The 13,638-nt window shown below is 50.2% G+C and overlaps 6 protein-coding genes across 6 annotated transcripts; 4 read left to right on the top strand and 2 right to left on the bottom strand.

Moving 5' to 3' along the window:
- Positions 1 to 236: 236 nt before the first annotated feature.
- N7496_005975 (sugar porter family MFS transporter) lies at positions 237 to 1,988 on the bottom strand (the record flags this gene model as incomplete). Its single annotated transcript, XM_056698904.1, has 3 exons — positions 237 to 541; positions 597 to 1,415; positions 1,487 to 1,988. The coding sequence occupies 3 exons, from the start codon at positions 1,986 to 1,988 to the stop codon at positions 237 to 239; spliced, it is 1,626 nt and encodes a 541-aa protein (XP_056554317.1).
- Positions 1,989 to 3,477: 1,489 nt separating this feature from the next.
- Positions 3,478 to 3,990, top strand: N7496_005976 (V-type ATPase assembly factor PKR1; the record flags this gene model as incomplete). The annotated part of the gene is made up of 1 exon (XM_056698905.1): positions 3,478 to 3,990. The coding sequence occupies one exon, from the start codon at positions 3,478 to 3,480 to the stop codon at positions 3,988 to 3,990; it is 513 nt and encodes a 170-aa protein (XP_056554318.1).
- Positions 3,991 to 4,611: 621 nt separating this feature from the next.
- N7496_005977 (anaphase promoting complex subunit 2) lies at positions 4,612 to 7,478 on the top strand (the record flags this gene model as incomplete). Its single annotated transcript, XM_056698906.1, has 2 exons — positions 4,612 to 5,124; positions 5,175 to 7,478. The coding sequence occupies 2 exons, from the start codon at positions 4,612 to 4,614 to the stop codon at positions 7,476 to 7,478; spliced, it is 2,817 nt and encodes a 938-aa protein (XP_056554319.1).
- Positions 7,479 to 8,118: 640 nt separating this feature from the next.
- Positions 8,119 to 9,219, top strand: N7496_005978 (aldo/keto reductase; the record flags this gene model as incomplete). The annotated part of the gene is made up of 2 exons (XM_056698907.1): positions 8,119 to 8,703; positions 8,758 to 9,219. The coding sequence occupies 2 exons, from the start codon at positions 8,119 to 8,121 to the stop codon at positions 9,217 to 9,219; spliced, it is 1,047 nt and encodes a 348-aa protein (XP_056554320.1).
- Positions 9,220 to 9,658: 439 nt separating this feature from the next.
- On the bottom strand, positions 9,659 to 10,976 carry N7496_005979 (oxidoreductase; the record flags this gene model as incomplete). The annotated part of the gene is made up of 6 exons (XM_056698908.1): positions 9,659 to 9,742; positions 9,802 to 9,999; positions 10,076 to 10,450; positions 10,521 to 10,579; positions 10,762 to 10,811; positions 10,870 to 10,976. The coding sequence occupies 6 exons, from the start codon at positions 10,974 to 10,976 to the stop codon at positions 9,659 to 9,661; spliced, it is 873 nt and encodes a 290-aa protein (XP_056554321.1).
- A 203-nt stretch (positions 10,977 to 11,179) lies between these two features.
- On the top strand, positions 11,180 to 13,084 carry N7496_005980 (sugar porter family MFS transporter; the record flags this gene model as incomplete). Its single annotated transcript, XM_056698909.1, has 5 exons — positions 11,180 to 11,309; positions 11,375 to 12,205; positions 12,259 to 12,637; positions 12,698 to 12,792; positions 12,852 to 13,084. Coding segments are annotated over 5 exons (1,668 nt in total), but the record flags the coding sequence as incomplete, so codon positions are not given.
- Positions 13,085 to 13,638: the final 554 nt, after the last annotated feature.

Consider the following 13,638-nt stretch of genomic DNA (forward strand, 5'->3'; position numbering starts at 1 on the left):
ACTACATATTGGAACTTCAAAGTCATGTCTTCAGTCATGATTCCGGAAATGTCTCAAGAGTATGGTCAAAATCTATGCGGCAAACGATCCAAAGTACATATAGAAATTCTTTGCGTCAAGTCCTCAAGTCAAAACCTCGAAACTACCATTGTACAAGCTCTAACAAGTGGATATAATTGAACACCCGATGAAGATAAAGGAATTCTGTCGCTAAGTAACACATAGTATAACTCCCCTCAAGCATATTCCCGTTCAGCCAATACACTAGCCTCGATAGCATGTCTGCGTTCCCGCTCATTCTCGTTAGAGTTATCCTTGAAGACATGGTCCATCTGCTCGAGTGTGCGACCCATAGTCTCCGGCATGAAGAAGAAGGTCCAAACACCCGAGAGCACACAGAATACAGCGAAGAATACGTAGGCACCGTAGCCCGTGTCTTCAACCAAAGGTGGGGTGATGAGGCCGATGATGAAGTTGTTGAGCCAGTTAGAACAAGTAGAAATGGCGACACCCTTGGCGCGGAGGGAGGATGGGAAGATTTCTGAAACACATATTAGTATTGTTTAGTCAAAGATATTCAAGACATCTGGGCTTACCAGATGGCACTGCCCATGGAACGGGACCCCATGTGGCTCCGAAAGCAACCATGTAAAAGAGTAGAAAGGCTGCGCTGACCCATCCTTCTGTCCGATGCCCTTCCCAGTTAGGGCCAAATCGACCAACTAGAATAGCAATGACAATGTGTGAAATGGCCATTAGAACAGAGCCGCATAGCAAGAGCTTCCGACGACCCAAAGTATCCATAGTCCAGACACTAGTCGTCACGCCCACCAACTGCAGCACGTTCAAAACTCCAGACATGATAAGCTGCATGTTGGTATCAAAACCCATAGTCTTGAACAAACTGGGCGAGTAATAGATCAATGCATTAATTCCAACAAACTGCTGGAAGAACATGATACCAACACCGATATGCGTACGGCGCCAACAACCCCTCTTGAAGACATCAGCCCAAGAGGCCATCTCCAACAGGATTGAGTTCTTGGGGCCGCCACCTTGCAGGTCCGGATGCTTTTCCGCATTCATTTCCTGATGGAAGCGGACCTCGACTAGGATGTCCATGTACTCTTGGCGCACACGCCTGTCGGAGGTTGGCAGGTTGCGCAGTTTAGACAGGCTTTGGAGGGCTTCCTCGTTACGACCTTTTGAGGCGAGCCATCGTGGTGAGAACGGGAGGATGATAACACCGGCTGCAAGGATGAAGCCGGGGAGCATCTGTAAGAGGAAGGGTAGACGCCAGGCCCATTCGCCGGCCATGTACCGTGTTCCAAAAGTGATCCAGTAGGCAATCACGATGCCAAGCACGATGCAGAATTCTTCGAGAACAAGTAACGTTCCACGACATTCTGGGGGACCTAAAGTGGAGTGAAAAGAAAGCGTCAGACTCGGTGTCTCTGTCTCGAGGGTGAGGTAATAACAAACTTACTGATTTCACTGATATAGAGGGGAGCCACCATGGACAGCATACCAATCCCCAAACCTCCAATCAATCGAGCCACGACCAGCATCGGGTATCCAAATGCGGCAGTCTGGAGAATCGAGCCAATTGTGAAGATGACGACAGCCACCACGATAGAGTATCGACGGGAGATCTTGTCGGCGATCCATCCCTGATTCAGAGCACCCAGCAGTGCACCCAACTCAATCATCGCGGTCAAAAGTCCCTTCCAGAAACCAGCACCGGAGCCCCCGACCCGCGGGAATTCCTCCAAGAACTGGTCCATCACCAGAATGACCGACACCACACCCTGATCATAGCCAAAGACGAGACCACCCAATGTCGAACAGGCAGCACACATCAAAACGAATGGGTTGCTGATTAGACCCCGCAATCCCGGGGGGCCATACGGCTCCCTGTCCGCCGTGATATCTTCGGCATGATGCGTGAAGCCTTCCACGGGATCGAGATCAGCCTTGTCTACTGCCATGTCTGCCATTCCCACGGTAAACAAGATCTATAAGATCGGACTAGAAGAGAACAGATGAAAAAGGAAGTACTCGGCGGTTTTGACCTCTTTTGAGGAGGAAATTTCCGTTTCTGTCCAACGGCTTGGATCTGGCGTCCCCAGCGGTCATATTTATACCAACCTCAGCTCGCTCTTTGCTGTTCTGCGTGGCTCTGGCCAGGTTTCCCCCTTCCCCTCCCTTCTCTGACCAGACGCGGTCGATTTGCACCAACGGAAGCACCATGATTGGATGCTGGTGACACCAAAGACCGATTCCGGTGTTGCGGGGCCCTGCACAACCCGAGTGTCCTCCAGCCCAGCCAGAGATGACGGCAGTGCGCGGGTTACCGGTCGCCGGGGCCGCAAAGGGGAATCGACGGGGATGATCTCCCAAGTCGCGCGTGGGGAAAATACGGGGAAACTGGCCGTTCAATCGTGTGAGACTGATTGGTTGTTGGGGACGGCTATTGGAAAAAAGGCCATTTGTATCCACGCCGACTGGTTGGAGAAAGCCTATTTGGAGACAATGAGACATGAGTGGATGAACAGGGGGACCTTGAATCTGGGGAAGGCCATCTTTTGATGCTATCATGCTATTTCCATGATAGCACGAGACTTGATGGTAGGTAGTATTGGAGACGTGCTGCTGCTACGAGCGCATGCTGGTGACTTGTGAGTCTCTTCATGAACCTCTACCACACACGAGACTGATTATCATAATCTATGAAACACACTGAAGCTCTGAAGCAGCCTGGACACCAAGATTGAGAGCATCTAACTTTCCTCAACTCCGGCCGATGTGGATACTCCTCGGGCTCTCTCCGAGAGTTTTGTTCTGTTGCCCAGACCAGTCCGGGTTGGGACTAAATGCCGCAAGACGAAGATCTCCTGCAGAGGAGCATCGAGCACATTCGAGGGGACTCGGGGGTGTGATAGGGTATTCGAATATCCGGGCAGACATACCTCGTTCGGCCCGGTTGTCGTCGGCGAGCATGATGACATCCCGCGACATCAACGGATGATGTTCACATCTGATCGCAGCAGACCTGACCTACGAATGTGAATCATTATTACTTGCAAGTTCACAAGTTCACTGCTAACTTGAGTGTCGCAGTGTCTTTCCCCATGGGGTCCGATTTAACGTGTCCACCTGGAATTCTCACGCCAGTTGGGGTATGGCCCGTTCAGGTGCCGTTACTAAAGCGCCCCTCTTCCGCAGTGGAGTTGGGCTTGTCATCATTCGGAACACGGTCCCCGAAACCAAAGTCTCTCATCCTCTCAGCCTCTCTCTCCCCGTTCGTCTTTTCCCTTTTCTCCTTGAACGGATACCAGTTTCCGGTCCTCCCAGCGACGTCACTCCTGCTGCTCACCCCCCGCAGTCCAGCCACCGTTCGCCCGAGAGCCCCCCCCCTGCACAAAGAAAGTACTCAAGTCTCCCGCCAAACACTATCCCCAGGTACCACCCGGAACCATGGCTTCCTTCATGGAAGAGCTGTGGTCCAGCGTCTTCACTCCGGGACCCACCCGGACGTTGTTGATCGCAACCAACGCGACTTTCGCCGCCCTTCAGCTCGTCCTCTTCGTCCTCGGCCTAGCCACCTACAGCATCCATTTCGTTGTATTGTCGGTGCTGTGCGCGGGGCTATGGTATTCCATCAACTGGTTCGCGCACGAGGTGCGCCTCGCACAGGCAGCCCAGGAAGCCGAAAGGAAAAAGCAGGCCGAGACAGAGGCCGGGTCCGCCGACAGGAAGAAGGATTCCGGCGCGGTGGACAGTGCCGACAGCGAGACAGAGACCGAATCCTTTGCAGGGTCAAAGAAGGTTCCTACATCGTCCGCTGTCGCGACGGGCAGTGAGACTGCCTCGGCCAGACTGCAACCCACCGAGCGCGATACCAAGAAGCGGCCGAGTACGGGCGGCGATAGTTCTGGATACGGGAGCACTGATAGCGAGTGGGAGAAGGTGGAGGATAACAAGGCGTGAGGTCATGAAAGAGCACACACACTCTGGGGGGTGGGCTTTTTGGACAGCTCCAAGCCCAGCGAAACTTGCGGGCCCCTGGGGAATGAATGAGGTTCTTATTTGGGCTCTTATTTTCCTCGCTTTACGGACTTCATGTCCGAGGTGACACGACACGACTTGATACGACTAGTCTCGCATTTTGTTCTGCGTCGGACTTCAGTTCCGTCGCACACAGCGTTCATCAGCGCTTTATCTCACTCGTCTTTTTCATGGGCGCATTCGTTGTTGCATTCCCCTTGCCGTTTTGGAGTCACCCCGCGTTTCTTACAGAGTCAACCTCGGCACGCTCTGAGTAGCATTTCAGCTATTACAGTAGAGATATTTCTCCTATAGTCTATTTTCACTATCTATACCCCCACCAAATGTTACTTTTTGGAAGCACCATCTCCATGTAGATATCTAGAAGGTCAACTAGAACGAGGGTCACGGATCACGTGACCACGCGCCGCTTTCGAAGTTACGAACCTCCAAACACCATTCGTTGATGATTTGTTGATCGCACACCTTCAGCTTCCCGCAAGTTGGGCTTGCTGAACATCGTATTCAGCTTCCTTCCACCATGCTGAACGTACTCCAACCAAAATGATATCCTCCGTCCCTCTCAATGCGGGCCGTCGACGCGTATTCGGCTCCGTCTTCTCCCCCGCGTCACTACAAGCTCGGCCACCCTTCGAATCTAGCTCTGAGCTCGACCAAACACAACTCGCTTCGTTCCAATCCACGGGTTCTTCCTCGACAGTGAGAACGGCCTCTTTGGCCTCGCCTCAGCAAGAACGATCTCCTGATGCCCCGCGAGATAGAGAAATATGGGAGCAGGCCTGGTCGGCAGCAACCGCCTTTTTGGCCGTCCCGAACCAGGGATTCGCCCCGATTTACGATGCACGACAGACGGATGGAAGTGAGGCGTTGAAGGACTGGAATCGTTTGAGTCCCCCGTCTAAGGAGACTGCCGATGCACTGTCGTATCTGGCAGCTACCATCCAGCAGGGTAACACCGGATATGGAGTGACTGCTGGTTCGAAGAGTCTGATCGATTGGTATGGCGACGAGATACGGCGGCACTTTCTGGTCAATCTTCGGAGTGGCCTACATGAGGTATGATCGGGGATTTGAACGCGTGGAACCATTGGTACTAACGAATGCAGCTCTTGAAAACGCCGGGGAAAGAAAGTCTCTTGCGAACAATTGTGGACTGCTTGCAGCTTGCTCGTCGCATCTATCTCGCCCCCGTCGTTCATTATCTATTGCCTCTTCTTCAAGCGCAGAAACAAGGAAGAGTCTTGACACAGTTGCAGCGAGGATTCCATACGGTGGTCTCTTATTCATTGCCATGGTCCGAGATATCACCACTTCTGGGTGGGGAGCTGGCACAGGATGCATTGATCATTTTGGGTATCGACACCCTGCTCGAAAATACGGCTGAGGCCGAAGCCGAAGATGAAGGCGGCGAGGATGAGATGGAAGTCGATCGACAATACTCAGTCTCGTACGCAGATTGGAAGAATGAGGACTCGGAGACGCGTGCTCATTTGATGACCGAGGGTGAGCATGATCAGGTTACAATGGCTCGGGATCGGCTTCTCGCCTTTCTCAACGGTCTGCAGCAGGTCGGGCTTGGCGGGGACAAAGCTCAAAAAGTGTTCGCCAGCGTGATGAATATTATGATGACCGAGTTTGTCCGCGCCGCCTACACGGGTCAATGGGAGACACCATCCTCAGTCCCACAGCACTTACGCCATTGGATTGAGAATGTCTTTGCTCGACTGGCCGTACAGGTTCTGGCGATCATACACACACCTCACGCCGGAGGCCAACCTTCCAGCCCTCTGGATGTCAGCTTTGGCGACGTGGAAAAGTGGCAGGAGATGGGCGTTGCTCGCTTAGGCGCTCTTCGCACCAGCGAGCTCTTCGATGTCATCGTTGACTGGCCTGCGAGTAGCGGCGCTGTAGATGATCTGCGACACTTCACCACCCATCCTGCCGCCCGAGCTCATGTCACACAGTCGTTTATTACGATTTTGAACCAGCGATTGTTACACCCTGGTGCCTCGACGGTTGAGATCTTGCAATTGTACATTTCTATCATTCGGGCTTTCCACCTGCTAGACCCCAAAGGCGTTCTCTTGGATCGGATTGCTCGGCCAATTCGACGGTATCTGCGAGACAGAGATGACACCATCAAGGTTATCGTTAGCGGGCTGCTGGCCGAGCCAGGGGCGACTAGCTCAAAGACCCCGTCATATGCCAATGAAACCCTTGTTGAGCTGTCCACCGAGTTATCCAAGGCCCATCAGCTCTCCATGGAAACCAATACCAGTGAATTAGACTGGGATGATATGAACTGGATGCCCGATCCCGTCGACGCAGCACCAGACTATCGCAAATCAAAGAGCTCTGACGTTATCGATAGCCTGGTCAGCTTATTTGACTCCAAAGAAACATTCGTCAAGGAACTCCAAACCCTGCTCAGCGACCGACTTCTTCAAAAGCGCGAGCATTATGATCAAGAAATCTCAGTCCTCGAGTTGCTTAAGGTGCGTTTCGGGGACTCTGCGCTACAAGCATGCGAAGTTATGCTCCGCGATATTTCAGACTCTGGTCGCGTCGACGAGGTTATTCGCAAAGACCAAGGTCTACTCAGACCGCCTACTCGCTTGTTCAACAAGCGACCGCCAGAGCCACCGGTCCCAGACATCCATGCGAAGATCCTCTCTCGCTTCTTCTGGCCCGAAATCCAAGACCAAGACTTCAAGATCCCCGACGAAATCACCTCTCTACAACGCCGCTATGCAACTGGCTTCGAAGCACTCAAAGCCTCCCGCAAACTCACCTGGCGCAACGGGCTAGGTCAAGTCCTTGTTGAACTGCAACTAGGCGACCGCGCATTCTCCGAAGAGGTCACCACCTGGCAAGCAACCGTCATCCACGCCTTCCACTCCGACCACGACGAAGGGGCCACCCGAACCGTCCCCAACCTAGCCGAACAACTAGAGATGACACCCACCCTCGTCCGCTCCGCCTGCCTATTCTGGGTAAGCAAGCGCATCCTCACTGAATCCTCACGCGACGAATTCAGCGTCCTGGAATACCTCCCCTCCGACGACGAAGATGAATTTGGCATCCCTGGTGGCGACGGTGGCGACGCAGACATGCAATCCGGCGATGCATCTAACGCCGCTGCCGCTGCCGAAGCGGCTGCAGCGGCTGCAGCGAAAGAAGCTGCTGAAGCGGCGGCTATGGAGAAGATGAACCTTTATTGGCAGTTCATCGTCGGTATGCTGACGAATCAGGGCGCGATGCCGCTACAGCGGATTGTTATGATGCTGAGTATTGTGGTGCCTGGCGGGTTTCCGTTTAGTAATGAGGAGTTGAGGGAGTTTTTGGCGGGGATGGTTTCTAGGGGCAAATTGGAGATTGTTAGTGGGGGGAATTATAAGCTTGTGCATTGATGATGGCTTGGCTTTGCATTTGATTGGCGTTGGGATTTGGGGGTTGTGTCTTGCCTATACCCTAGGTGTATGAATTATGATTTTGCTTGATTTTGAAAGAATAGGTGTTTTTCTGGTGGACAACAGGGTTTATTCAAGTAGCATAGAACTGGACCCAGGTAAATACATGATCGCGTTCCCAGTGCTAGTCATGCCTTCTTTTTCGGCTAGACTTCCTGGTTAGATGTTCTCCATATGGTAGTCGGTCTACGTGGGTATATGCCATGATCTCTTACTGCCTAGATTTACATCGCCATATTCTAACCTTGCTATGTGTGACAGGGCTGAACTACTGCCTGTAGTGCACATTCTTGGCAACCGGGTCTCCGTCTCGGGGGCATTTTACGGTTGTACAATCCGCGAGACGGGAAGACTGTCATCTAATCGAACCCCACCTGAAGTCCCCAAGCTCAGACTTATGATCTTTCTAATTTTGCCTCAGAGTGCGGGGTTTAAGAAGGGAAATTCTTATGAATTGATTCATCAACGGTCATATAACAATCAGCTCAACCACCTCCATCCGGCACAACAAGACTGTGGCCGTCAGTATCTTACAGTTGTACACTACACACACCACAAGATGTCTTTCTCCCTCGCCAGAATGACCAGGGCATCATTGTCCATGAAGCCCTCATCCTTCAAAACCAACCTGACCCTTCGCTCTCTGAGCACCCGCGCAACCACCTACAAACTCAACAACGGCATATCCATTCCAGCCCTGGGTTTTGGCACATTCCAAGACCCCGATTCCCAGGAAGAAACCGTCAGTCGAGCCCTCCAAAAGGGCATGCGCCTAATCGACACAGCCCGTGTCTACGACGTCGAATCGCAAGTCGGAAAGGGAATCAAGAAGAGCGGAATTCCCCGCGAAGAAATCTTCCTCGGCACGAAGCTATGGTGTAACGATTACCACCCCGAAGACGTGGAGCGCGCATTGGACGATTCCCTCCGTGACCTCGATACTCCATACGTGGATCTCCTGTTGATGCACTACCCGTGTACATTCAAGCGCGGTCCCGAGCGGTTCCCTCGCGATGCCGAGGGGAGGATGATTGCAGGCGAAACGAGCTACGTGGATACCTGGAAGGCAATGGAGAAACTCGTGAAGACCGGAAAGGTCAAGTCGATCGGTGTTTCGAACTTTAGCAAAGGCGAGATCGAGACTTTAATCAAGGAATCGTCCACAGTACGCATTTCACTTCAATTCCAAGATAATAAAAGACTAACTAACCCACCCCAGGTCCCAGCCGTCCACCAAATGGAAGTCCACCCATACCTCCAACAAAAATCCTTCAACGCATGGCTTAAAGCCCAAGGCATCCACGTCGTCCAATTCAGTCCATTGGGAAACATGAACGATTTCTACCGCCAAACCGGCTGGTCCAAGCAAGTCTCCCACATGATGCGCGTAATCGACCAACCCATCCTCAAAGAAATTGGTGAAAAGTACGGGAAAAGTCCCGTGCAGGTCGTTCTTGCTTGGGGGATTAATAACGGTCGCTCTGTTATCCCAAAGAGTGTGGTTGATTGGCAGATTGAGGAGAATTTGGAGGCGGATTTCCGGCTGGAGGAGGGGGATATGGAGAGGATTGCGACTTTAGATGCGAAGGCGAGATTCAATGATCCGAGTTTGGATTATGAGTGGCGGTTGTATAGTGATCTTGAGGGGATTGAGGGGACTGTTAGGGGGAAGACTCATTAGGGGTGGTTTGGTTGGATAGATTTTAGATTATGGGTCCTGGGATAGTGCGAATTTGAGAGTTTGTTTTCTTGGGCAATAATTTGAAGAAGGAAAGGCTTTTCCAACCTATGATCTTGGTTAAAATGGAGGGTGATTGCAATGGAGTAGATTCCAAGGACACCTCGAGGTTCAGCCAGAGACTTAACCGAGTAATCTTCGAGCAATAAAGGCAATACACGATATCTTAGCAAGGTCCTTGCTAAATTTAAATTCATTTACGACATTGATAATGGAACCCCCAAATAAATGGATCTGTCCTTCCATTGATTCTCTCCTCTGATGGCTCTATAATTCGGGTTGTACTGTACTCATAGATGTAAACTTCAGTATGACTAGACCCAGGTTGTGAGAATTAACTTTATTTACTCTAAATACACTCTCTACTCTATCAATCTCCGGTTCAAGGCAAAGTGAAACCACCATCAACCACAATGTTCGACCCAGTCATGTAACTAGAAGCATCCGATGCACAGAAAAGATATGCCTGTGCGCGGTTCTCAGATTAGCTCGTACTTACAGAAGAAGACGTGGGAGATCTCTTACCCCTTTCAATTCGTACGGAGAAGCCATTCTGCGAGCGGGGGTCTGATCCAGCCACTTGTTACGCATTTCCTCAGACGCATAAGCTGTCATATTGGTCTCCATATAACCAGGGGAGACACAATTCACTCGACAGAAATCAATCCACTCAACCGCTAGTGACCGGGCAAGCTGCAGAACGCCAGCCTTTGAAGCATTGTACTATATTCGATGTCAGATCCATGCTTTCCAAGAACACAATACCGATTTCAAGGAATATCCAAAGATTAGGACTTACCGAAGCCTGTCGTTGGGGCGTGTTGACCAATGATGCACTGACAGAAGCCGTGAAAACAACATTACCGAATCCCTGTTGCTTGAAGATCTTCGCAGCAGCTTGTGCAGTATAGAATGCCCCGTTGACATTGACATCCATAACCTCCAGGAACTCCTCCTGCGTGTAGTCCTCGCCCGCATGTTCAGAACAAATCCCAGCATTAGCCACAATCACGTCTAATTTTCCGAAATCCTTCACAATCTGATCCACAGCCGCATAAATTTCGTTTGGCATGGTGACATCAGCCCGATAGGCGCGGGCCTTTGTCTTGTAATTAGATGCCAGTCGCTCTGCGGTCGCAGGGGCTGTCTCAGTCGTTCGGTAGATGATAGCAATCTAATTCAATTAGTATCAGTCCATAGTCCTTCCATATTGTGACAACGAAGCTGCCTTGTGGAATACATACTTGAGCACCAGCCTCGGCATATCCAGTAGCCACAGCTAGACCGATTCCTCGGGCACCACCTATGGATTGTTAGTGCTAGCTCTCTCTTGAAATGGGGTGGACTTCCCTGTAATTGCGACAACCTTGCCAGTCAAATCGAAAAGCTTTTGCACTGGCGCATCTTGAGGCTTGTAGAGAACCATTTTGTTGATAGCTTACTTGTACGACTCCAGTATGGGAGAATGAACTAATCGTTTTATACTTCGCCTCTCTAACTCTCGCTTTTTGAGTGCTATTTTGACTGGTTTATTCCTATAGATGTCAAACGCATCCAAGTAGTTCTTAAGAGCACCGTCTCGCGGATTCCCACCGTCTCGGGGTCCCTATTGTCGGTGCCGAGTTGTGCTTGGAGCCCCGCTTGCTAAACCTTGGACTCGAGTCGGGTGCGTATATGATCGCCAGCCTGCTTCTCCGCATTAGTGGCTGTTCGGCCTGGGGTATCCGAGTCCCCGGATTCTTTGAGGTGTTTCACTTAATCATACGTCAAGATACATTCTAGTATATAAAAGGCATGCGAGTAGGTGATCTAGAAGGTGTAGGATATTCCTCCCGCCCCGAAAAGAAGCAGTTTTTTCTTTCTTCAAATCGACACAGACTCTCAATTTGTCAACATCTTATAGCTTTTTTCTTTGAATATTTTATCAAGATTAAGTGACGAGCGAGCAAAATGGAAGATCGCGACAATGATTGAGGGCCGACGGCTCCTGATCGCGGTCAACGTCCTTGCCGGTCTAGCAATTTTCTTCTTCGGTGAGTCTTTTGGTTACCCACTATTGGGTTTTGTTCTGCATGGGAAGTTTCTGACCTTTCGCAAGGCTACGATCAAGGTATGATGGGTGGAGTAAATGACTCCCCTGCATACGTACGCCGGATGGGATTGGGATACCAAGAAAATGGATCAATCACCGTTACAAATACTCTACTACAAGGAGGTATTGTCTCTGTCTACTATCTCGGGACATTGATTGGATGCTTCATGGGTGGCTATGTCAGTGATAAATTGGGTCGAATCAAGTCCCTGGGGTTTGGTGCTGCATGGGGTATTATCGGTGCCGCCCTTCAATGCACAGCAATGAACCCCACCTGGATGATTGTGTCTCGACTGATCAATGGCGTCGGAACTGGCATACTGAATGCGACCGTCCCAGTCTATGGCTCTGAACTTGCCGACTACGAGACTCGTGGAATGTTTATCGCCATGGAATTCACACTCAACATCGTCGGCGTCGTTGTGGCATACTGGCTAGGCTTTGGACTGAGCTACATCGACAATGGCCAGTCAGAATTCCAGTGGAGATTCCCAATTGCGTTCCAAATTATCATGTTGCTTCTTCTTCTTACTGGATGCTGGTTCTTCCCGGAATCTCCCCGTTGGCTGTGCATGATGGGACGTCGTGAGGAAGCGCTTTACATCCTCAAGCGCATTCGGGGCACTGCAAATGAACGTGCGGCAATCCTCGAAATGCGAGAAATCGAAGCTATCGTTGAGCTAGAGAAGGAATCCGAGGGAAACATCACCTACTTCGATATGTTGCTTGGTACCGGCAATGAGGATTTGCACATAGCACGCAGAGTGCAGCTTGTGATCTGGCTACAGATTCTACAGAGCTGGACCGGCATTGCCGGCGTGACTATGTATGCACCGAGTAAGTAACCTCCACCTTTTTGACCACCTCGCAGAATACTGATCTACCTGAAGCAATTTTCAAAATTGCAGGTTTCGATTCTCAAAAGACAATGTGGATCTCAGGATTGAACAACATTTTTTACTCATTTGCAACTCTTCTTTGCGTTTTTACTCTTGATCGAATCGGCCGTCGGTGGACGCTCTGGTGGGGTGCGGCAGGACAAGCCATTGCCATGTTCCTCGCAGGAGGTCTCGCTCGAGGTGGATTGGATCACCCGGATAATCAAGGGCCTTGGGGTATTGCAGCCACATCAATGGTGTACCTTTATACGTTCATCTTCGGCGCTACTTGGCTCACCGTCCCGTGGCTCTATCCCGCTGAGATATTTCCCTTGAAGGTTCGAGCGAAGGGAAATGCATGGGGTGTTGTTGGCTGGAGTTTAGGCAATGGGTATGTCTCTTGAAGCCTTTCAAGTTGATATCAGTGAAATAGCCATCTAACATAATCCAGATCCCTTACTTTAGCTCTTCCTTATATCTTTGGAGCCATTGGAGAGAACACTCTTCACGTGTTTGGTGCTGTGAATCTTATCAGTATCCCGATTGGTGAGTTCTCACTTGGTGTTGCTTTCCATTTGAACGGCGATTAACTGATGAAAATACAGTATGGGCCTTCTACCCAGAGTCAAGCCAACGCACCTTAGAGGAGATTGACTTACTTTTTGCCGCTAACTCCCCTTGGGCCTGGAAAGCCGAGTCTAACTTCAAGATACTGAAAGCTGAAAATCCAGCTATTGGTGGTGCTCGTGGCCGAAATAGCATTTTGGAAGCAGAGAAAGGACTTGAAAATGGATTCAATCCGGAAACCGAACATGACGAGACTGTGTCAAGCCGCTAGAAAGTTTTCTGCCGAGGAAGTTTGAAAATACGACAAGAACAACCAACGAAGCGTATTTATACCTAAAGAAAGCTCTTAATTGAATGGACAGCCAGTTTGCGCAATATCCTTCAACATAGGGACCATGAAATTTGCCAGTTTTAGCAGTGACATGCACAAGCACGAAGTTACACTGAGCTTGTAGAATGGCCATCCCAATTCATTCAATATATCCATATTTTCAAAAAAAAAAAAAAAAAAAAAAAAAAAAGGGGGCCCGGTTCAAAAGCGTGAATCTGGAGACCAGGACCGGTTTAACCGGAAGGTAAGCTTAACTTCCTTATTCTTGAAAGGGCTGTTTGAGTATGCGTTTGGCAGTCTTGTTTGACGATTCAGGCATGATTTCTTGTTTTATTGATTAGATAGGGACTAATAAGACAATCTTCAACCCATACCTGGACTTCAAACTGATGGAACATGTTACTGTCTACTTTTCAAGGTAAATATACAGGTACACACTTGATGGTACTCGTAACAGATACAAAGAAGCTCCATTCTATTTAACTAGAAAATCT

Source organism: Penicillium cataractarum (assembly GCF_028827025.1).
Source record: "Penicillium cataractarum strain IBT 29864 chromosome Unknown utg000005l, whole genome shotgun sequence".
In the NCBI taxonomy this organism is placed as follows: domain Eukaryota; kingdom Fungi; phylum Ascomycota; class Eurotiomycetes; order Eurotiales; family Aspergillaceae; genus Penicillium; species Penicillium cataractarum.